Genomic DNA, 23,190 nt, shown 5'->3' with positions numbered 1-23,190 from the left:
TTTAAAAAAAAAATCCATATGTGATTTAGAAAATCTAACTTAATCCACACAACAAAAAATAATACTTTAACAAAAACAAAGCTCACTACTTCCATCCTTCAGCTTCATATCTCCCCTCTCAGGCTCTAAGGCTTGAGAGGGTGGTAAGGCTCTTGCCAATACTCCATGCATCTCCTCCGCTGAGAAGTCTTCCAGTCCCAGGAACTGCTCTGCCACATCCACAATGATGGTTATTTTCCTGGACTTCCTCTCCACTTTGGCAGTGCCGTTAACCACCATAGTTATAAAGGCCACAAAGTCCACCAGCTTGACATGCAAAATGTCTGGCAACCCCTGCAGAGAAGGCCCATTCACCACCATAGGCTCTTCAGGACCATTAGATCTCTCAATCCTTTTTACAGCTGTTTCATATGAAATGTTCTGGTTGGCCCTGACTTCAGCGACCTCATCCTCTTCCACCCTCGTCGGCCATTCTTAAGATGTCGCTTCATGATCCCCACCACAATCGCAACACTTCACATGCTCCTCACTTTTACAACACATGAGATGATCTCTTCCACAACATGGACATCTCGAATTGTCCCTTCTGCAGACACTTTTTCACATGTCCATAACCCCTACAGTGATTACACTGCGTTGGTCTTTGGATAAACCCTCTTACATGGTAATTTATATTACCCAAACTGCACATGGGTACGGATGGACTCGTAAAAAAAACTCTGCTCACCACACGATTCATCCGCCGTGCATCAATCACCCCATGGATACCTTTTTATTTCTGCAACATCGATTTCCCACAAGACTCCTGCACAGGACGTTGGTGGCACCTTAATTGGGCAGAACGGGCTTGAGGTAATGGCTGGAGCGGCATCAGTGGAATGGAATCAAACTCAGTTTTCATGTTTGCCATTCCATTTGCTCTGTTCCAGCCATTTATGAGCTGTTATCCCCTCCGCAGCCTCCTGTGGACGCCAGATATGACCCCCTTGAGGGGTGCCCTGCTCAGAATAGCCACGCATGACATGGCAACCTTCTCGAATCGGGTGAAACACAACACCCGCTCCTTCTGTTCCTCTGATGTACAAGAAATCAGAACAAGTCTTCTCATAATCCACACAGAATTCCCTTTTACCATCACTCTTTCCACCAGTCTGGATATCTCAAATGGATTACTCTGATTTGGCAACTTGTTCCGCTCCTCTTCAACAAACGTTCTCCTATAAGACGAGGGGACATACACAGAACTGGACGTTTTATTTCCTAACTCTGCTTTGCTCTGTTTTCCATGCTGTCAGACGCTATAATGGCACAGATATAAAGAAGAGTCCTCCATCTATCTTTATGATCCACACCTCCTCCTGCTTGCGCCATCTTGCACCTACGAGTCACATCCTCACTTCTGTTTACACTGAAGAGAAAGGATCGTATTGGTTGGGAATCATAGCTCAAAGGGTGTGGTTAAATGAAAATGTATGTGTGCGGTTCTTTGAAATATGATACTGCTCCATTACACATCAAACCTTCTTCTTGTGCATTTCCGGCAGACTAGACGCTGTATCGCTGCATTTCTCAGGTCAGAGTGCAAATTACACATTTAAATATCTAATAACCTCACACCAGTAGATGCAGGCCGGTGGAATACAACCGCTTCCTTGTTATTTCGATTTGCCTATCATTTGAGCTCAATCAAATGTATTTATAAAGCCCTTTTTACATCAGACGTGAAAGTCCTAGCTCAAAATGGTTACAGGCGAAAATGCGGTTAGTCAGGTCACAGAATGTCCTATCCTCAGCATACCACCGGCAATATAACATACTTCAATCTCTACCTCACCACATTCCTCACACTTCCCGTCTGTGTGTTTCCCCACTAACAATAACCCACTACCCAATCCACAATGACCCAACCACAGCCTTGTCAACAGAACCCCATCCCTCCTGTCACACCCCAGATACCCGACCTCCCTCTCAGAATTCTGGATAGAGAAACTGCCTTCCCCACTCCCCCCTCTCTCTCCCACTCACGTTGCCACTCCTGGGTCAGCCCCTCTGCTATGATGCTCGTACATTCCATCCCCCCTAATGGGACCAGCTTATGCACCGCCTCCTTCACAGCTGCTTTCGGCTACCTCATCTGCTGCCTCATTTCTCCCTACCCCAACATGAGCTGGGCAGTGGCGGTTGTAGACCATTTCAACTGGGGGGGGGCCAAGCTGGGGCCAGTTGTACTGTTAGAGGGGCCAGATACATTAGACGTTATTGTTGTCATATTGTTTTCTTCACTGCATTGCAGGCAAAAGACCATGTTCATAATCATCATCGTTGCCACTGTCTAATAACGGATGTAAAAAAAAAAAAAGCGATAGCAAAAACGAGTTATGTAAAAATGATTTCATACTCCATTTAGGGGGGCCACAAGGGGGTAAAAAATAGTTGTCACAGGGGCACTACTAATTGTTTCTCATTTATTAACAGATTTGATCACAAAGGAACAGGTGCAACCTGACTATGCCAAATGATAGCAAGGACCCCCGGAGGGCAAGGACCGAGCTTTAAAGAGTTTCCACTATGTTCCACAGGTACAAAGTCCAAAAAATGTAGGGTATTGTAAAAATGTATGAAAACTTAGTTTTTGGCTTAATTTCAGTGTTTTTTTGGCTATGCCAGCACACCAAACAACAAGCCTGTATCATGTGAGCATCCCCAGATAATCAACTAAAAGGACCTAGTAATCCCCCAAAAATTCTGACCCCAGTAGACTTAATGAGAACTACAATATTTCAGCTAAAGAATAGCTACAATTTCTCCCTGTTGTGGACATGCCTATGTCTGATGAGGTAACTCAAGAAGGAGAAGCTCTTGTAACATAGTTTGCACTTGAAGGGCCTCTCCTTGGTGTGAACGGTCTGGTGCTGCTTCATATATTTTGTCTTAGCAAAGAGCTTCCCACACGTGGGGCAGGCAAACGGCTTATCGGCGTCCGTCCTAATGCTCGGCATCCCATGTTGTGACCCAATGACACCAGAGGAGGTAGAAGCATGAGTCACCACCCTCAGGTGGTTAGTGTTGGAGCTCCCTCCTTGACCTCTAGCCATTGTTTGGGTGTTGTTGGGATTGTGTGCTGTGTTATAGGCTAGGTACGTCTCGTTGTGAACACCGATCCTGACCCTGTTTGTATTTATGGGGTAACCATGAGGTAGCTGAGGAAGGCTAGACCCAGATTCAGGCCCAGGCCTTCTATGAACCCAGACCCCACCAGGCATTAGATGAGACCCTGAAGGAGAAGACCGACTACCACCAGGGGGGTCTCCCACCACTACCTGTGAAGGCTGAAGCCCAGGGTGACCTGCTCTATTTATCATAGATACTGTGGTGTTTGTATCATAGGAACAGGAGGGTCTATCTCCATCAGCCCCAGGCCCTGTATCATCCCTGCACTGAGACTGTGAAGAGAAGGGTATGGGCTGCAGACTGGATCCCTGACTGGAGCCTCGGTCTCTCTGATGACCACCAGGACTGAGGTTGTTCAGTCCACCTGTCCACCGGTTGTGTTCTGTGTGGTGGTGGAGTCTCTGTCCCTCTTGGTTGGGTCCTGGTTCCGATTCAGGAAGGAAGAGAGACTGCTCCGGATCCAGGGTTCTGATTTGTTGCCAGGGTTTGTGACCAGCCACTTTAGAGGTCCAGTCTCTCCCGCCAGTAACACAGGATATCAGCAGGTCTTCATGGACTGCAGACTATAAACACAAATTGAACAGAAGAACAAAGGTTTATGTAAGAAACTCTTTGCTGTACATACAGAAACATGACATTCTAAAATGTTAACCACAGTCAAGCAAATATCTAACAATGTGAATCAAGTACCTAACAATATAGAGCCATTGGAATGATACAAAAATAAAATGAAAACAAAATGGCATTACAATCAGGTGACAAGTAAAACTGAACAAGTTCCACAGACATGTGACTAACAGAAATGGAATAATGTGTCCCTGAATAAAGTGTGTGTGTGTGTGTGTGTGTGTGTGGGGGGGGGGGTCCAAATCAAATGTAACAGTCAGTATCTGGTGTGGCCACCAGCTGCATTAAGTACTGCAGTGCATCTCCTCGTCATGGACTGCACCAGATTTGCCAGTTCTTGCTGTGAGATGTTACCCTACTCTTCCACCAAGGCACCTGCAATTTTCCGTACATTTCTGGGGAGGGGAATGGCCCTAGCCCTCACCCTCTGATCCAACAGGTCCCAGACGTTCTCAATGGGATTGAGATCCACGCTCTTCGCTGGCCAAGACATTCCTATCTTGCAGGAAATCAAGCACAGAATGAGCAGTATGGCTGGTCGCATTGTCATGCTGGAGGGTCATGTCAGGACGAGCCTGCAGGAAGGGTACCACACGAGGGAGGAGGATGTCTTCCCTGTAACGCATAGCGTTGAGATGATGCTGTGACACACCGCCCCAGACCATGACGGACCCTCCACCTCGATCCCGCTCCAGAGTACAGGCTTTGGTGTAACGCAAATCCAACCATCACCCCTGGTGAGCCAAAACCGCGACTTGTCAGTGAAGAGCACTTTTGCCAGTCCTGTCTGGTCTAGCGACGGTGGGTTTGTTGCCGGTGATGTCTGGTGAGGACCTGCCTTACAACAGGTCTACAAGCCCTCAGTCCAGCCTCTCTCAGCGTATTGCGGACAGTCTGAGCACTGATGGAGGGATTGTGCCTTCCTGGTGTAACTCAGGCAGTTGTTGTTGCCATCCTGTTCCTGTCCCGCAGGTGTGATGTTCGGATGTACCGATCCTGAGCAGGTGGTTACACGTGGTCTGCCACTGCAAGGACGATCAGCTGTCCGCCCCGTCTCCCCGTAGTGCTGTCTTAGGCATCTCACAATACAGACATTGCAATTTATTGCCCTGACCACATCTGCAGTCCTCATGCCTCCTTGCAGCATGTTCACACAGATGAGCAGGGACCCTGGGCATCTTTCTTTTGGTGTTTTTCAGAATCCATAGAAAGGCCTCTTTAGTGTCCTACGTTTTCATAACTGTGACCTTAATTGCCTACTGTCTGTAAGCTGTTAGTGTCTTAACAACCGTTCCACAGGTGCATGTTCATTAATTGTTTATGGCTCATTGAACAAGCATGTGAAACAGTGTTTAAACCCTTTACAATGAAGATTTGTGAAGTTAATTTGTAAAAATACAAATATCTTTGAAAGTCAGGGTCCTGAAAAAGGGCCATTTCTTTTTTTGCTGAGTTTAGAATAACTTGTCTCACTATGTTAACACTTGACATTTTCTGTAAATCTGGTACCCTCCCTTTGATAAAAATGTATTTTATAATACTCTGGAAAAGGTTCAAAATTACATTCTGTAAACATGAAACTTCATCAGTGAAGCATTTTAGGACACCAACCATCACCATATCCTCTACTCTGCCTCATCATCATACTCTATTTCCTCAGTTCATCTCATCCAGTAATCTACTACATCCTAAACCAATAGAATTAACTACAAACTAACTAGTTCTACACTACATGTCACTATACAGGGGCCGTGTGCATTTCCTGCTGGTGTATCCTGAGGTAGCTCCTCTCTGAGAACCTCTTCCCACAATGCGTACAGCTGAACAGCATTTTTCCAGTGTGGACCTTCAGGTGCACCTTCAGCTGGTGCTGACGGGAGAACCTCTTCTCACACTGGGGGCAGCTGTAGGGTTTCTCCCTTGTGTGGACCCTCTGGTACCACTTCAGGTTGGAGGAGTGGGAGAAACTGGCCCGGCACAAGTGGCAGACTAACGATTTCTCCCCCGTGTGCATCCTTTGGTGGATATCCAGGCTTTCCCACAGAATGAACACGGGAAGCGCTTCTCTTTGCCACCGGATCTACTGATAGCGTTACTACTACTAATACTGTCATTTGTCAATGGGCTTGTGTAGTCATTTAGTGTTGAGGCACGGATATTGTCTGAGGTCTGGTTTAACATTCGGAGAGTGTGAGGAGGACGAATGCCAGGGAGTGTCTGATGTCACAGGGTCCATGTTCCAGTTGATAGATCCTATAGAAGGCAGGCTGAAGGCAGCTCCTGTTAGGGGGTTAAACTGAGGTGCCATCAGGTCTCCCGGGTGGCACAGTGGTAAAGGGCGCTGTACTGCAGCGCCAGCTGTGCCACCAGAGACTCTGGGTTCACGCCCAGGCTCGGTCGTAGCCGGCCGCGACCGGGAGGTCCGTGGGGCGACGCACAATTGGCATAGCGTCGTCCGGGTTAGGGAGGGTAGTCCTTGTCTCATCTTGCACCACTTCTGTGGCGGGCCGGGCACAGTGCACGGTGTTTCCTCCGACACATCCGGGTTTCCTCCGACAGCTTCCGGGTTGAATGCGCGCTGTGTTAAGAAGCAGTGCGGCTTGGTTGGGTTGTGTATTGAAGGACGCATGACTTTCAACCTTCGTCTCTCCCGAGCCCATACGGGAGTTGTAGCGATGAGACAAGATAGTAGCTACTAACAATTGGATACCTCGAAATTGGGGAGAAAAAGGGGGTAAAATAAAAAAAAATTAAAAGAACTGAGTCACCATCAGTCTCTCTGAATCACATCTATAGGATCAGGATGGATACGGACACGTCCTCGCAGACCAAATCTACACCTTGCCCTGGTCTCAGCCAGTCTATTGTCATGGAGCCTAAAATTGGATGTTGTTTTGTGTTCATGTCCATGTTTTGTGTTCATCCACTGACCTTCACTATGTCACCTCTAGTCCTGGCCGCCTCAGTGATGTTGTCCCCTGGACCCTTGGCTGGACCCGCCTGGGTCTGGGAATCCAAGATGGCCGTCCAGTCTCTGTTAGCTTCCAGCCAACCACCTGCAGGAAGAGGTTATAAAATGGGCTTGACAAACATGTGAGAATTCTACATGTTTTTTTTGGTCAATTACTAGGTCAAGTTCATATATTGTGTGTTTTTGTATGTAAACACAAGTTGTGTTGATTTTCATTTTAATAAATATCCAGATCCATCACTATTCCCATTGAAGATCTATTACTGTATGTAGGCTATATGTCTTTCTCCCTTACCTTGCTCCCCCACCTTTAGTCCACTCAGCAGATCAATGCTCTCTGGTCCGTCTTGTATTGTCTCCTCTTTGACCAGCAGCAGATCAATCTTCCCATCCTCCATGTCTACTGACTGTAAGAGATACAGAGTGAGAGGATGTTGGATCAAGAAATCTGATATGAGCACCCTGCTATGGAGCATTTTCTGATTGGGCAATGAGGGATTGCTGTGAGTACTATGCAAACATGTTAATTGATTTAATTACTTGACCGTCTTTAATGGTTTGATAATTGAAAGGCATGGTCCCACACTTAAGACAAAATTAATCAGGACTTGGGCCCGTATCCACAAAGAGTCTCAGAATAGAAGTACTGATCTAGGATATTTCCATATAATTGTATTAATTGTGATCTAAAAGGCTAAACTGATCCTAGATCAGCACTCCTGCTCTGAGAGGGTTTGTAGATATGGGCCCTGACCTAATATAATTGACAGTAGTTTACAGTGGGCTCACCTCAGTGAGACTGTGTGTGGTCCTATGCTGCTCAGCTGGTTCCTCTGTGGGTTCAGGAGGTGGTGTAGTCTGGTTGTCATCCACGACTATGGCCTCCTCAGGGTTCCCCAGACCCTCATCACACCCCTCCTCCTTCACCAGCAGCACCTCTGGACCCTCCTCCTCCTCCTGGAAGTGACAGGTGATACAGATTACACAGACATACACTCCCTCAGGTACGCACACACAGATAATAAACACACTTTTGACATGGAGTCTTTATCCATCCCCACCACATTTGAGTCATATACTGTAGTTACATAATGACTTCATTGTGGTTAAACCCATCATGGTGGACATAAATATGTTGTGGGTAAATGGGTCAGCTATGATAAGTCAAGTCATCAGACAAACCTGACTAAACTATTTTGATGTGTACAGTAGGTGTTTGTTAGTGAGTAGGCATATATTTGTTCTAAAGAGCTGTCATGTTTATGCAGAACAGGGTGAGATCAGATGTGATGTATACTAAAGAGAGTCTCAATGAAAGTCTTAGAATGAAAAGTCCCATGTAGGTGTTTATTGAACATAAACAAGTTTGAAATACACCATCTGAAAACCACACATACGTCTCAATTAAACATCTGCATAAACTACACGAACTGCATTCATGTTATCTTAGTGTCTTGAGGGGGAAAAAACATGTTAAATGGAAGTAATGTACTAGGCATGTGAAAACATCATATAGCCTACACCAGTGTTTCCCAATTTCAGTTCTCAAGTACCACCAACATTAAACATTTTTATTGTGGCACTAATTCAACTTGTCAACTAATCATCAAGCCCTCTGAGTAGAATGAGGTGTGCTTGTCCGGGGCTACAATGAAAATGTGTACCGTTGGGGGACTTGAGGACTGGAGTTGGTAAAACACTGGCCTACACAGTACAAACACTAAGCAATATACTTTTTAGGCTTATACATCCTACAATGTCTGGGCCTTGTACTTCAACACTCGTAGTTGTTGTGGAAATTGACCCACTGCTGTTGTTTACTTTGTGCATCTGCGTCATCTCTCTGAGTGTTCCTTTAATGCAGGGTTTGATCTAAACGCCAGAAGCTATCGAGTGGAATGGTTACTTTTGTACGGTTCTAATTTTGAGTAAATAACTCACGGACACCAGAGAAGCTTAACCAAGTTTAATTCTTCCCAAAGGGTCGATACAGCTGTAATTCCGACACAGACATGGCTTCCCCCGTGGTAGTATTCATACCCCACTGTGGGTGGAGTCTCCTCCTTATCGCTAAACATTGCAACATTATTGCTAAGCAGGGAACTAAGTGATATGAGCCTTCAACGGTTTCTCCCCTTACCAGTACTGTCACATGCAATTGTTTTCCCTGCACTCAGCCCCCCCCCATGTCTCTTTTGTAACTAATGTTCCTATACTTCTGAGTATAAAAATGTTCCAGGTTTAACCCCGAATCCAACACTCTCTATGTTATAGAGTGGAATGGTTTTTCTGCTGGTGTATCCTGAGGCATCTCCTCTCAGAGAACCTCTTCCTGCAGTGCGTACAGGCGAACGGCTTCTCTCCTGTGTGGACCCTCTGGTGCCTCTTTAGGTGACCAGCCTGGGTGAAGCACATGTGACACTGGGTACAGCTGAAGGGTTTCTCCCCTGTGTGGACCCTCTGGTGCCTCTTCAGGGTGCCAGCCTGGGTGAAGCGCATGTGACACTGGGTACAGCTGAAGGGTTTCTCCCCTGTGTGGACCCTCTGGTGGATCTCCACATTCTGGGAGCAGCTGAAGCTTTTGTTACAGAACATGCAGAGGAACCGTTTCTCTTTACCATTGCCTGACGTGGCTCCCCCTCCCTGAGCCTGGGCTCTAGCTCTGTTGTTTGAGTTCAATTCCTGATCTAAAAGGATGTGGCCGTGTGAATCGGAAGGCCCCATCGACATGGATAATGGGTCGCGATCCCTGAACATGTGTAAAGAGGAGTGGGTCGGGACATTTAGATTTGTCTCTAAGCTTTCCCTGTAGTCTAAGAAGTCATTACTGTTGCCCTGTGAGTGTCCTTCTCTTAAGTGAGTCTCGTCTGCATTCCATGTCAGAGGAGCATCCCTCTCCACTTTCACAGTCATCTCATCTACGACCAGACCCTCCCCTTTCATATCTAGACAACCTTCAGAGTTTACACTACTACTGTACCGGTTCCAGTCTCTTCTAGACAGATCAGTCTGTCTCTCTAAACCCAAGGATATGTTTCCAGGGTCAATCTCTGTAGCGTAAGAACAAGACGGATCTTCACCTCCAGTGTCTAACGCATCACCATCTCCATGGGAATGAACAGTCTTCTGGCTCTGGTGAAATACTGGTAAATACTCTGATCCGGGAGCAGGAGAACAGCCCAGTTTCTCCAGACAAAGTTTCTCTGGGTCTGATCTGTGGTCAGATCCTGTGTGTAAGAGGCTGTGTGTTACAGTTAAAGTCTCGTTGTCTGTCTCGGACTTGAGGACGGCGTTCGGCGTTCCACTGACCTCCATGATGCTGCGTCGGGTCCTGGGCTGGGGCGCGGCGGCAGCGAGGTCCTCCGTGGCTTCAGGGGGCGCTCCAGTCTGGATGTCTCTGCAGTGACGTGGGTCCTCCTTTCCTTCAGACCTCTCCTGCTTGACCCTAGGACCTGCAGCCTCTGCATCTGCAGACTGACACAAGAGGTTATTACCGGTACATGAGTTGAATTGTATAACAATGTCGTGGGGAAGTCTCACAAGCTCCCCTGTGGCAAGTGAATAGCCGAAGGGAGCCTTTCTGAAATAAACTGGCCACATTTAATGTACTGTAAATTTGATGCAACACTAACCTCGATCACGATAACATGCTGGGTTGAGGTTCCACTCCCTTCGTCAACAGTGATTGGATGGTCATCTCTCCATGTATTATGTCCCGCTGGCTTCACAATGCTTCTGTAGCCTCCAGTGAAATGTCCTTCACCTGAGAGAGTAATTGGGGGAAAAGAGGTTAAGTTCAGTACTGTCAATGCTCAACACTACTGTACACTGTTTACAAGGCAAGGATGTTAGGGAACACTTAGCATAACTTATTGATATACTATTTATAGATCGATATTGTTTTCATTGAGGAAATAAAAGAAAATGCCATAAATCAAGAATCTGGTTAGAATGTGTCTTTGCGCAAGATCACTAAGTAATTAGGGGAATTATTGCATACTATCAAAAACTGACCAAGACCAAATTCTGGTTAACCATATCATTAACACGTCTACAGTTACACATGCTCAGAAGAGAACGGGGCTATAGGCCCCACAGGCTCTGCCATGTCGTCCAGTCGATATGTGCCAAACTTGAGGTGATGTGTTCACCTTTTCATAAAAAGTATGAAACTTGGTACACTTTGGAACCCTGAATATGTTCAGATATGGGGCTTTCACAAAAACCGGCAGTTTTTCATTCTGACACAACTAAATGTATTTTAGATGTAACGGGTTGAAGAGTGGAGTGCATGTGACCATCTAGGCCAGACCAGTTGTCAATGTACTCAAGAGTAGGGTAGAGTATACAGTACATGTCCATTATACAGATATTCATTTTAGGCCAGATTCATGGCTTGGATGACCAACAGAGTCATAGCCGATCAGAGTGTACGAGACCCTCTAGCCAGAGAGTTGTCCACAAAGGCTGACAAATCTCATTCTAAATAGATGCACATACTCATTCCACTTCATCCTCTTTGGGACATTAGGCCATAATGAGTCAAAACTGTGGGCATTCTGAGAATGTGGGCAAGTCATTGTCTCTTGATGTGTTGTGACATTTGGTCAACTGGTCTTCTTGTATAACCATACTGAAGTACTTCTTGTATTTCATTCGGCCGACGTGTCTGGAGGATTTAATATCATCCACAGCCTAATTATTAACTTGACCATGATAGTCCATGTCTGATGTGTTATTGTTACCCATCTACCAATCCCCACCTTTCTTTATGAGGCTTTTGAAAATCTCCCTGGTCTTTGTAGTTGAATCTGTGCTTGAATGTCAATGCTTGACTGGGGGACCTTACGGATGTATGTATTGGGGACCGGGGAAGAGGTAAACATTCAAAAATCATGTCAACCTCTTATTTCATAAGAAGTCCATGTAAATTGTGATTTCTAAGCCAACTTCTGAACTAATTTAGGCTTGCGTAACCAAAAGGGGGTAAATACTTATGCAACAACTATTTGTTAATTTTTATGAATTTGAAGAATAAAAACTATTATATACAGTTCCAGTCAAATGTTTGGACACACCTACTCATTCAAGGGGTTTTCTTTATTTTCTACATTGTAGAAAAACAGTGAAGACAAACTGAAATAACACATATGTAATCATGTAGTAACCAAAAAAGTGTTAAATACAAATTTTATTTTGAGATTCTTCAAAATAGTCAACCTTTGCTTTGATGACAGCTTTGCACAATTTTGTGTAATTTCTTTCCTTAATGAGTTTGAGCCAATCCGTTGTTGTGACAAGGTAGGGGTGGTATATAGAAGATAGCCCTATTTGGTAAAAGACCAAGTCCATATTATGGCAAGAACAGCTCAAATAAGCAAAGAAACGACAGTCCATCATTACTTTAAGACATGGGTCAGTCAATACGAAACATTTCAAGAACTTTGAAAGTTTCTTCAAGTGCAGTTGCAAAAACCATCAAGTGCTATGATTGTACTGGCTCCCATGAGGAACACAACTAGAAAGGAAGACCCAGATTTACCTCTGCTGCAGAGGATAAATTCATTAGTTACCAGCCTCAGATTGCAGCCCAAATAAATTCTTCACAGAGTTCAAGTAACAGACACATCTCAACATCAACTATTCAGAGGAGACTGTGAATCAGGCCTTCATGGTCAAATTGCTTCAAAGAAACTACTAAAGGACACCAATAAGAAGAGACTTGCTTGGGCCAAGAAACACAAGCAATGGACATTAAACCTATGGAAATGTGTCCGTTGGTCTGGGGTCCAAATTTGAGATTTTTGGTTCTAACCATCCTGTCTTTGTGAGACGCAGAGGGTGAAATGATGATCTCTGCATGTGTGGTTACCGCCATGAAGCATGGAGGTGGTGGTGTGACGGTGCTATGCTGGTGACACTGTCAGTGATTTATTTAGAATTCAAGGCACAAATAACCAGCATGTCTACCACCGCATTCTGCTTCGATACGACATCCCATCTGGTTTGCGCTGAGTGGGACAATAATTTGTTTTTCAACAGGACAATGACCCAACACACACCTCCAGGCTATGCAAGGATTATTTGACCAAGAAGGAGAGTATTGACCTGGCTGCCACAGTCACCCGAACTCAACCCAATTAAGATGGTTTGGGATGAGTTGGACCGCAGAGTGAAGGAAAAGCAGCCAACAAGTGCTCAGCATATGTGGGAACTCCTTTTAAGACTGTTGGAAAAACATTTCTCATGAAGCTGGTTGAGAGAATGCAAAGAGTGTGCAAAGCTGTCAAAGGAAAAGGGTGGTTACTTTGAATAATCTAAAAAATATTTTGATTTATTTAACACTTTTGGTTGCTACATGAGTCCATGTGTTATTTCATAGTTTTGATGTATTCACTATTATTCTCCAATGTAGAAAATAGTAAAATAAAGAAAAACCCTTGAATGAGTAGGTGTCCAAACTTTTGACTGGTACTGTGTGTATGTGTATGTATGTATGTATGTATGTATGTATGTATGTATGTATATATTTTTTTTTTTACTTTGATAAACGTGCAGACTGTCAAATCAAAGACACTCCTTCGATTATAAAGTTGTTTTTGACAAATTAGAACAGGTTATTGTGATGACTTGTTCAGCTACTTGAGACATTGGAATCTATGTCGTGCCTTCAGATTGAGAAAAGTAACAAATATTCACTTCTCCCATTGACTTCCCAAACCCCTGGCTGGTCTGTCGAGTCTGCTTTGAGAGGTGTTCCTGTGCTGGCCACTTGGAACTTTGGGTTTGAAAACTCTTGTATTGCCCATAATTGAGGGTTGTGCCACCAAGTTGTGGGTAGTGTTAGTGCCAAATAAAGTAACAGGGTTGACAATTTCATCCTAAATCATCAGTAAATCCCCTTATGACAGGGGGAATGGAAGCTTGTTGTGGGCAACAGGGAGGGGTAATTGAATGTGTCCTTCACAACCACAAATCATTGTTAAAAAAACATTTATAGCATGTCTATCTATGGGTAACAAGGTTGATGTGTAATGCTCGACCTGCTTAGTTTTACAGCACAAATCACCAGAAAATGGACGATAAAAAAAAAAGGAAGAGTAGAACCAGCTCAGCTTTTACACTATGATTAGTCTATTAGATGTTTTAATATATTTAATTTACTTTTCTGCTCTTTTGCACACCAATATCTCTACCTGTACATGACCATCTGATCATTTATCACTCCAGTGCTAATCTGCAAAATTGTAATTATTCGCCTACCTCCTCATGCCTTTTGCACACAATGTATATAGACTCCCCTTTTTTTTCTACTGTGTTATTGACTTGTTAATTGTTTACTCCATGTGTAACTCTGTTGTCTGTTCACACTGCTATGCTTTATCTTGGCCAGGTCACAGTTGCAAATGAGAACTTGTTCTCAACTAGCCTACCTGGTTAAATAAAGGTGAAATACAAAAAAATAATAATAATAAAAATAGTGAAACTATTGAACAAGAGTTCACGTAACAGGGTTGACCTTAAAATGAGGGACAGACATTTCACGTGAGGAGACGAACCACTAATCACATGAAATAAATAAAATTTTCAGAAATGCTTTACAATGATGGTGAAAACTTGGGAGAAATGTTGGGGTTAAGTGGGTTAAAATATTCTAAGTCACAGAAGAGACACAGAGGGCGACATGTCAAAATGCTGAATTGTGGCACATTAGGAAGTGTTTATTCATATAGACAAATCAGATTTAATCAATGTTCCATGTGGTCTATATTAAGGGAAACGTCATTTAATATAAACAGGCTTTAAATGTAATATTGGTGCACAATTTCTACTTAAAATATCAAAGGAACGCACAAGGTACTCATTTGGTGAAACGACCCTTGAAGTAGTCAAAAAATGTCCATGTTTGTAACTATCTTGAGAAGCATACCATAGAATCTCAATCTTCCAGCACCATGCATACTACCAAAGCCTTCTTGAAGTCTATGGTTAAAAAGTTAAAGTGGGGGGGGGCCACACATGTCCCTGTCCTGTTCAGAATCCTGCTTGCTATTGCCTTAGATTGGTGTCAATAGCTGACTCCATGCTACTTCATTCATAGACGCAAAATATTGCACCTATTGGCGATAGTATCTTCTGACCTGGGTAGCTTTGTTATTAAGAGCCCCAACACTTGCTTTCAACATTTAACATACATCGCTTGCAGTACGGTTTTGGGAACATAAGGAACGTATCTTTCATATCAGCAATACCTTTTTATAGGGTTACCACACAGCCATATTAACATATTACAGTGCTTGTTTATGGAAAACAGAAGGATGACAGAGTGGAATACCTGTGTTAGTTAGCTACCTGCTCTCCGAACACCTGTGTAAACGGAAGACGGACGCCACAAACACGTCACTGAAAAATACTGTCGGTTGGTTGCAACCGTGTTTAATTCAAACAAGTTAACAGTGTACAGTAAGTGTGTATTTTTGCATTTGTGAAATAATTTTGATGTGATATGAATGTAAAGGTCTTTATGCTTCTACAACAGTACCTCAATTGAGAATCAATTCATGTTTAGAAATAGTGTTTGGCTGTTTTGGCTTCCAGAGACAATTCGCCTTTAAACAAAACATTTTAGGCTCATTTAGTCCAATATTGGCCTAACTCTATGAATACATTTCCAGTAAAGCAGAATCATTTTTTTTTTAAATGGTTGATTCCGCATTGCTCCTAAACTGGGACTCACTTTCAAGTGTTGTTTCTCAAAAAAAAGTTTTTTTAAAATCAACAGAAATAATATTCTATGGTGTATGTTGTGAGAAATGGCGATTTCATAGGATACCTTCCCATGGCAGTCCACCATTATATAATTATCGGAACTGTTTATGATGTTGTACTTGACCATCAAAGCATACACTACATGGCCAAAAGTATAGTCACCTGCTCATCGACACTCTCCTTCCAAAATCATAGGCTATAATATGGAGTTGGTCCCCCCCTTTGCTGCCATAACAGCATCCACTCTTCTGGGAAGGCTTTCCACTAGATATTGGAAAATTGCTGCAGGGATTAGCTTCCATTCAGCCATGAGCATTAGTGAGGTCGGGCACTGATGAGAATGCGTTTCCACCCGGCTCGCAGTCGATGGGGTTGAGGTCAGGGCTCTGTGCAGGCCAGTCAAGTTCTTCCACACCGATCTCAACTAAACATTTCTGTATGGACCTCGCTTTGTGCACGGGGGCATTGTCATGCTGAAACAGGAATGGGCCTTCCCCAAACTATGGCCACAAAGTTGGAAGCACAGAATCGTCTAGACAGGCCTGGAGAACTCCAGTCCTCGGGGGCCTGATTGGTGTCACACTTTTGTCCCAGCCCCAGCTAACACACCTGACTCTAATAATCAATTAATCATGATCTTCAGTTCAATGCAATTAGTTGAAATCAGGTGTGTTTGCTAGGGATGGGGGGAAAGTGTGACACCAATCAAGCCCCGAGGCCTGGAGTTGCCCAGACCTGGTCTAGCATGTCACTTGAACTAAGGAGCCGAGCCCGAACCATGAACAACAGCCCCCGACCATTATTCCTCCTCCACCAAACTTTACAGCTGGTGCTCTGGATTTGGGGCAGGTAGCATTCTCCTGGCACTTCAGGGAATGCGTTTCCACTGTTCCAGAGTCCAATGGTGGCAAGCTTTACACCCCTCCAGCCAACACTTGGAATTGTGCATGGTGATCTTAGGCTTGCGTGCGGCTGCTTAGCCATGGAAACCCATTTCATGAAGTTCCTGACGAACAATTATTGTGCTGACATTGCTTTTAGAGGCAGTTTTGAACTCGGTAGTGATTGTTGCAACCGAGACAAGACGCTCTATGCGCTTCAGCAGTCCCGTTCTGTGAGCTTGTGTGGCCTACTACTTCGTAGCTGAGCCGTTGTTTCTCCAAGACATTTCCACTTCACAATAACAGCACTTACAATTGACCGGGGCAGCTCTAGAAGGGCAGAAATTGAACGAAATTGAACTCATTGAAAAGGTGGCATCCTATGATTGTGCCACATTGAAAGTCAAAGCTCTTCAGTACAGGCCATTCTACTGCCAATGTTTGTCTATGGAGATTGCATGGTTGTGTGCTCGATTGTTTACACCTGTCAGCAATGGGTATGGCTGAAATAGCAAATCAACTAATTTGAAGAGGTGTCCAAACTTTTGGCCGTGTAGGTGTCATTTTAAAAATATTTTTTATAAATCACATTCTGTGTTGTTTGGTTCAGCAGATATGACAGAAAATGCATTGTCCGGTTATGGTGGAATAGCAAAATTGTTTGATGTTGTGCATGGCATCCTTGTAGTCATTGACCATCAAAACATAGGGGTGGGTATACATCACATTTTCTGTAATATCATGTTAGATTATTTGGTTATGGTGGAATGGAAAAAAGCCACCAGGATGCGTTTTTTTTTTTTTTTTTTTTTACGATGGCTGCATGTGTGTTCAGGGCCCCAAAACTCTACTTGTGTACTAAGGGTGTGTTCGTAAATTCAGAACGTTTCGCTCTCGGAGTGCACACTGGACGCTCTGATCGAGGAACTGGGTTCATCCGAGCGTTGACCTCAAAACTGTAGTCAAGCACCCAAGCTAACAGGCTAAAGTTGGCTAGCTACTTCCAGACACATGAGAGAACACCTCACTCTGACCATTTTACTCGCCGTAGCAGAGCAGGTTAGGCTGTTTTCATGTTATCTAGACCGTTGGTGACAAACTGCTGGCAACAATAGAATCCCTTTTTTTGCCGAGGTTTACTGACACCGGTCACTTTTAACCGGTGTTGCGCGTTCGTAAATGCATGTTATTCTGCCCTCTCTGGCACACCCAGACGAGAGTGCGCTGAAATCAGAGTAGATAGATTGAATTTACGAACGCACCCTTGGTGTCATGCTTTTATGAAAGCGTGAACATAATTTCCACATATTGCCAGGGCTATTCTGAAAAATGTACCTCTTGCCGTTGCTCTGTATCGGTCGAGGATCTTGACACTTCTGGGACTGGCGAGAACGCGCTCTCGCATAGTCTTCTCTGTGCGCTCCCGTGACACTTTCATTTCCAGAAGCTGTAGTTTCCTCCTCAATGTCCTGTTTTCTTTCTGGCTTTGAGTTATTTCCAAACGAAACACTTCATAGTCGTCGTCTACGACTTTACAGATCTCTGCCACGGCTGCATTCGCTAGCACCTCCATGATGGAGGCTATTTGAGTGTGGAAAACCATACTGTTCACGTTAGCCATTGTTAGATGCTATCTAGGTAACGTTAGTTATCAGTCAAGTCCTGTCTCCAAATCGAATTAAAGACTACATTGGATAAGTATGTGCTGCTGTGCAATTAAATGAGTAATATTTTTGCTAAAACGCTGACGTTTTCTTGATCACTGTTTACTTCCTTTTTACTTCTTCTTCGGAGTTTAACGGCGGTTGGCATCAAATATGTTGCATTGCCTCCCCCAACTGGACTATAATATAAATCCATTATACTTTCTGATAATAAAAAAATAAACATTTTTAATTGGAAGACAAATATATATTTTTAAATAAATAAACACCCTTCCAACTAACCCTACACTCATTAACCCACTACTTTGACCCTATCTGCTCCTGCACCATGCCAAAGGCCTGGTATTTATAAATGCATTTATAAAGCCCTTTTTACATAAGCAGATGTCAAAGTGCTATACAGAAACCCAGCCTAAAACCCCAAAAAGCAAGCAATGCAGATGTAGAAGCACAATGAGGTTAATTTTGAGAAAAGACTGCTAACCTTGATAGCTATCTATGTATAACTAATTTCTCTCACAATTATAAAGCAAACAAAAACTCAGCATATTATTGGCCTAAAAGGTTTGCTGTGTTAGCCCAGTCTATCTTATCTAGGGTCCAGGGTCAGGATTGCCTTCAGAAAGTATTCACACCCCTTGAATTTTTCCACATTTTGTGTTAGCCTGAATTTAAAATACATTAAATTATTAATTCCTTTGTCACTGGCCTACACACAAAACCCCATAATGTCAAAGTGCAATTATATTTTTTGAATTATTTTACTAATGAATTAAAAATGAAAAGCTGAAATGTCTTTAGTAATTAAGTATTCAACCCCTTTGTTATGGTAAGTCTAAATAAGTTGAGCATTAATGTTTAACTTTTTTTTAAGACTTCATCTCTGTACCCCACACATGCAATTATCTGTAATGTCCATTTAGTCGAACAGTGAATTTCAAATACAAAGACCAGGGAGGTTTTCCGATGCCTCGCACAGAAGGCCACCTATAGGTATTTCAATATATATATTTTTAAAGCAGACATGAAATAACTCTTTGGGCATGGTGAAGTTATTACACTTTGGATGGTGTATCAATACATCCAGTCGCAACAAAGATACAGGCATCCTTCCTAACTCAGTTGCCTGAGAGGAAGGAAATCGCTCAGGGATTTCACCATGAGGTCAGTAGTGACTTAAAAATAGTTAAGAGTTTAATGGCTGTGAGAGGAGAAAACTGAGGATGGCTCAAGAAAATTAGAGTTACTCCACAATACTATCCTAATTGACAGAGTAAAAATAAGGAAGCCTCTACAGAATAACAATATTCCAATACATGCATCCCGTTTGCAACAAGGCACTAAAGTAATACTGTAAAAAATGTGGCAAAGCAATAACACTGTAATCAGGGCAAAAAAGTGTATGTTCAGGGCAAATCCAATTCAACACATTACTGTGTCCACTCTCCATATTTTCAAGCATAGTGGTGGCTGCATCATGTTATAGGCATGCTTGTAATCGTTAAGGAATGTGGGGGTTTTCAGGATAAAAAGTTAACGGAATGGAGATAAGCACAGGCACAACCCTAGAGGAAAACCTGTTTCAGTATGCTTTCCACCAGACATTAGGAAATTAATTCACCTTTCAGCAGGACAATAACCTAAAACAAGGCCAAATATACACTGGAGTCGCTTACCAAGATTGATGTTAAATGTTTTGACTTAAAGCAGCTTAAATCTATGGCAAGACTTAAATGGCTGTCTAGCAATGATCCACAACCAACTTGCCAGAGCTTGAAGAATTGAAAAAATCGTGTGCAAATATTGGACAATCCAGGTGTGCAATGCTCTTAAGAGACTTAGCCAGAAAGACATTACAGCTGTAAACACTGTCAAAGGTGATTCCAACATGTATTGACTCAGGATTGTGAATACATATGTAAATTAGATAGCACATTTCTTAAATGAAATACAGTTAACATTTCTAAAAACATGTTTAGATGGATGAGAGAAAAAAATATATTGAATACCTTTTGAATTCAGGCTGTAACATGACAAAATGTGGAATAAGTCAGGGGCTATGAATACTTTCTGAATGCATTGTATTTCCAGCCCCCAAACATGGAAACGGAAAGAGACGTCTGTCACACAAAACACCACAAAGTCTAATGACATTTTGACGATTTTTCATTAGGCCACTGTTGTCCACGTGTCTCTGTCAGCCATTCATCACTGCCTTGGAAAAATGTCAGTGTTCCCGTCGAACCACGTCGAATTTTGGAGAAGTTATACCACTGTTTTTCAAGTCCATTCGCAAATTGTTCATGCCTCAGCTATGCCGCAGCCTAATGAAAAATAATGGTGTAATAGCCTACAGTTTTCTTGACATTTTGCTTGCATTATTGTGATTGGCTCATGTTTTACCGGTACGGCGTACCCCCACTATTTATTTTGCCGGGACGCCACCAGGACCACCTTACTTTCATCCTGATTACATGTCACCATAGTCTATACAAGGGCCGTGTGCATTTTCTGCTGGTGTGTCCTGAGGTAGCTCCTCTCTGAAAACCTCTTCCCACAGTGCGTACAGGAGAATGGCCTCTCTCCTGTGTGGACCTTCAGGTGCATCTTCAGCTGGTCTTGGCGGGAGAACCTCTTCTCACACTGGGGGCAGCTGAAGGGTTTCTCCCCTGTGTGGACCATCTGGTGCCTCTTCAGGTGGTCCTGGCGGGAGAATCTCTTCTCACACTGGGTACAACTGAAGGGGTTCTCCCCTGTGTGGACCCTCTGGTGGATCTCCACCTTCTGGAGGCACCTGAAGCCTTTGTTACAGAACATGCAGAGGAACCGTTTCTCTTTACCATTGCCTGATGTGGCTCTCCCTCCCTGAACCTGGGCTCCAGCCCTGTTGTTTGAGTTCAATACCTGATCGAAATGGTGTGAACCGGAAGGCCCCATCGACGTGGACACTGGGTCGCGATCCTTGAACGCATGTAAAGGAGAATTGGTTGTGACGTTTAGATTTGTCTCCAAGCTTCCCCTGTAATCTAAGAAATCTCTGCTCTGTGAGTGTCTATCTCCTAGGTGACTATCTGCATTCCGTGCAGGAGGAGCATCGCCCTCCACTTTCACAGTCACCTCATCTACCACAATAACCTCCCCTTTCCTATCTAGACACCTTTCAGAATATACACTACAACTGTACCGGTTCCAGTCTTCTCTAGACAGATCAGTCTGTGTCTCTAAACCTAAGGACATGTTGCCAGGGTCCATCTCTGTATCATAAGAACAGGAGAGATCATCAACCCCAGTGTCTAGCACATCACCATCTCCAAGGGAATGAACCGTCCTCTGGCTCTGATGAAATACCGGTAAGTAATCTGAGCCAGGAGCAGGAGGACAGCCCAGTCTACCCAGCCCCTCTGGGTCTGATCTGTGGTCAGACCCTGTGTGTAAGAGCCGGTGTGTTACATTTAAAGTATCAGTGTCTGTCTCTGACTTGAGATTGACATTCAGAGCGGTGGCCAGGTCCTCTGAGGCTACAGGGGGCGCCACTCCAGCCGCTGCTCCAGTCTGGATGTCTCTGCTGTGTTGTGGGTCCTCCTCTCCTTCAGTACTCTCCTGCTTGACCCCAGGACCTGCAGCCTCTGCATCTACAGACTGACAAGAACAGAGGAGGTTATAATCGATATAATTGGATAATAATGTCTTAGGGAGTCTCACAAACTCCTACACGGCATATACATATTGATGCAAGCCAGTGAATAGCTGAGGAAAGCATTTATGAAATTAACAAGCCACATTTAATGTACTGTAATTCTGATGTTACACTATGACACTAACCTCTATCACGATAGAATGCTGGGTTGAGGGTTCACTCCCCTCATCTATAGCTATGGGTTGGTCATTTCTCCACCCATTGTGTCCCGCTGGCTTTACAATGTTCCTGTGGCCTCCAGTGAGATGCCCTTCACCTAAGAGAGTGATTGGGGGAAAGGGGTGGTTAGATTAGATCATGTGAATGCTCAACGCTATATTATACATTATTTACACAGTCTACAATTGGCAGGAATGTAAGGTAACACTTCTTATAACTTGTTGAGATACTATTTATTGATTGATTATGTTCCATGCATCACATTATTTTAAAAGTATGATAATAGGAAATTCAGTAAATCAAGAATCTGGGTAGAATATGGTGGTGTCTTTGTGCAAGAATTTGTCCTTAATTTGTCCTGACTGGTAAAATACAACAAATGTGCAAGATAGTGTGCAATTCTTCCCCTGATTACTTAGCAAGACCCAATTCTGGGTAACACTTCTAAACGCATGCGAAACGGGACGAAAGCCCCCGCAGCCTCGGCCTCCTGCAAAATGTACCTCTTGCCATTCCTCTGTATCGCTCTCGCATTGTCCTCTCTGCGCGCTCTCGTGCTGCCTTCAGTTCCAGTAGCTGTAGTTTCCTCCGCAATGCCCTGTTTTCTTTCTGGCTTTGAGTTATTTCCAAACGAAACACTGCATAGTCATCGTCTACGAGTTTACTGATCTCTGCCACGGCTGAATTCGCTAGCACCTCCATGATGGAGACTATTTGAGTGTGAAACACCATACAGTTAGCCATTGTTAGTTAGCTAGCGTTACCTAGATAACGTCTATCAACCAAGTCCTGTATCCAACGAGAATTAAAGACTACATGGGGTAAATATGTGATGCTGTGCAGTTAAATTAGTAATACTTTAAATTAACTTGGTGTTAATAAACGTCAAAATAACAACAATAAAAACGCCAAGGTGGAAATTGTTCTTCGTCATTGTTTCCTTCCGTTTACACTGTAGAGAAAGTATGTTATTGGTTAGCGTCATAGCGCAAATGGTGTTGCAAAATAAAAAGTTGTGCGCTCTGTTCTTTGAATTACGGTACCAGAGATACTGGATACAATGACGAGATGCTTGTATCCCCGCCCTAACAATGGGACTCGTTGTCCACAGAGCGGAACGGCTCACTGTCAAACTCCAGCCTATGCCTATGGAGACCCTTCGTGGCTTTGGTGGAGAAGAAGAAAAAAAAAAACAGCCAGACTAAATCGTTCGCTCAGTTTTGTTTTATTTGTTCCGCCTGTTTTCTTTTT

The 23,190-nt window shown here is 43.6% G+C and overlaps 2 protein-coding genes and 1 long non-coding RNA gene across 9 annotated transcripts in view; 1 reads left to right on the top strand and 2 right to left on the bottom strand.

The window, feature by feature from the left end:
- The window catches only part of LOC118361887 (zinc finger protein 8-like), a 47,736-nt gene extending 28,803 nt beyond the window's left edge, over positions 1-18,933 (bottom strand). For 2 of the 7 annotated variants that reach the window (XR_008085478.1, XM_052485291.1), the window contains exons 1-4: positions 17,755-18,245; positions 10,402-10,532; positions 10,079-10,243; positions 7,559-7,726 (exon numbers count right to left, since the gene is read on the bottom strand). Coding sequence is in view for 5 of the 7 variants with exons in the window: in XM_052485291.1 (XP_052341251.1) it covers positions 7,559-7,726; positions 10,079-10,243; positions 10,402-10,532; positions 17,755-18,040 (750 nt within the window). In the remaining 2 variants the exon portion in view is untranslated. Of the gene's footprint in view, positions 1-2,570; positions 3,735-6,729; positions 6,855-7,064; positions 7,177-7,558; positions 7,727-10,078; positions 10,244-10,401; positions 10,533-17,754 lie in introns of those variants that run through there. The other 5 variants (XR_008085479.1, XM_052485293.1, XM_052485289.1 and 2 more) reach the window with 4 other exon arrangements.
- On the top strand, positions 2,474-7,258 carry LOC118361999 (uncharacterized). The gene is made up of 3 exons (XR_004821118.2): positions 2,474-2,579; positions 6,750-6,891; positions 7,144-7,258. It is a non-coding gene; the product is annotated as an uncharacterized LOC118361999 (long non-coding RNA).
- A 322-nt stretch (positions 18,934-19,255) lies between the features above and the next one.
- LOC127906121 (uncharacterized) lies at positions 19,256-23,038 on the bottom strand. The gene is made up of 3 exons (XM_052485350.1): positions 22,443-23,038; positions 21,906-22,036; positions 19,256-21,722 (listed from the first exon to the last, which is right to left on the bottom strand). The coding sequence occupies exons 1-3, from the start codon at positions 22,681-22,683 to the stop codon at positions 20,571-20,573; spliced, it is 1,524 nt and encodes a 507-aa protein (XP_052341310.1). The 5' UTR covers positions 22,684-23,038; the 3' UTR covers positions 19,256-20,570.
- Positions 23,039-23,190: the final 152 nt, after the last annotated feature.

The sequence above is a fragment of the Oncorhynchus keta genome, chromosome 29 (assembly GCF_023373465.1).
Source record: "Oncorhynchus keta strain PuntledgeMale-10-30-2019 chromosome 29, Oket_V2, whole genome shotgun sequence".
NCBI lineage: Eukaryota > Metazoa > Chordata > Actinopteri > Salmoniformes > Salmonidae > Oncorhynchus > Oncorhynchus keta.
Note: the sequence above shows the minus strand (reverse complement) of the source record. Positions and strands in the feature narration are given on the sequence as shown.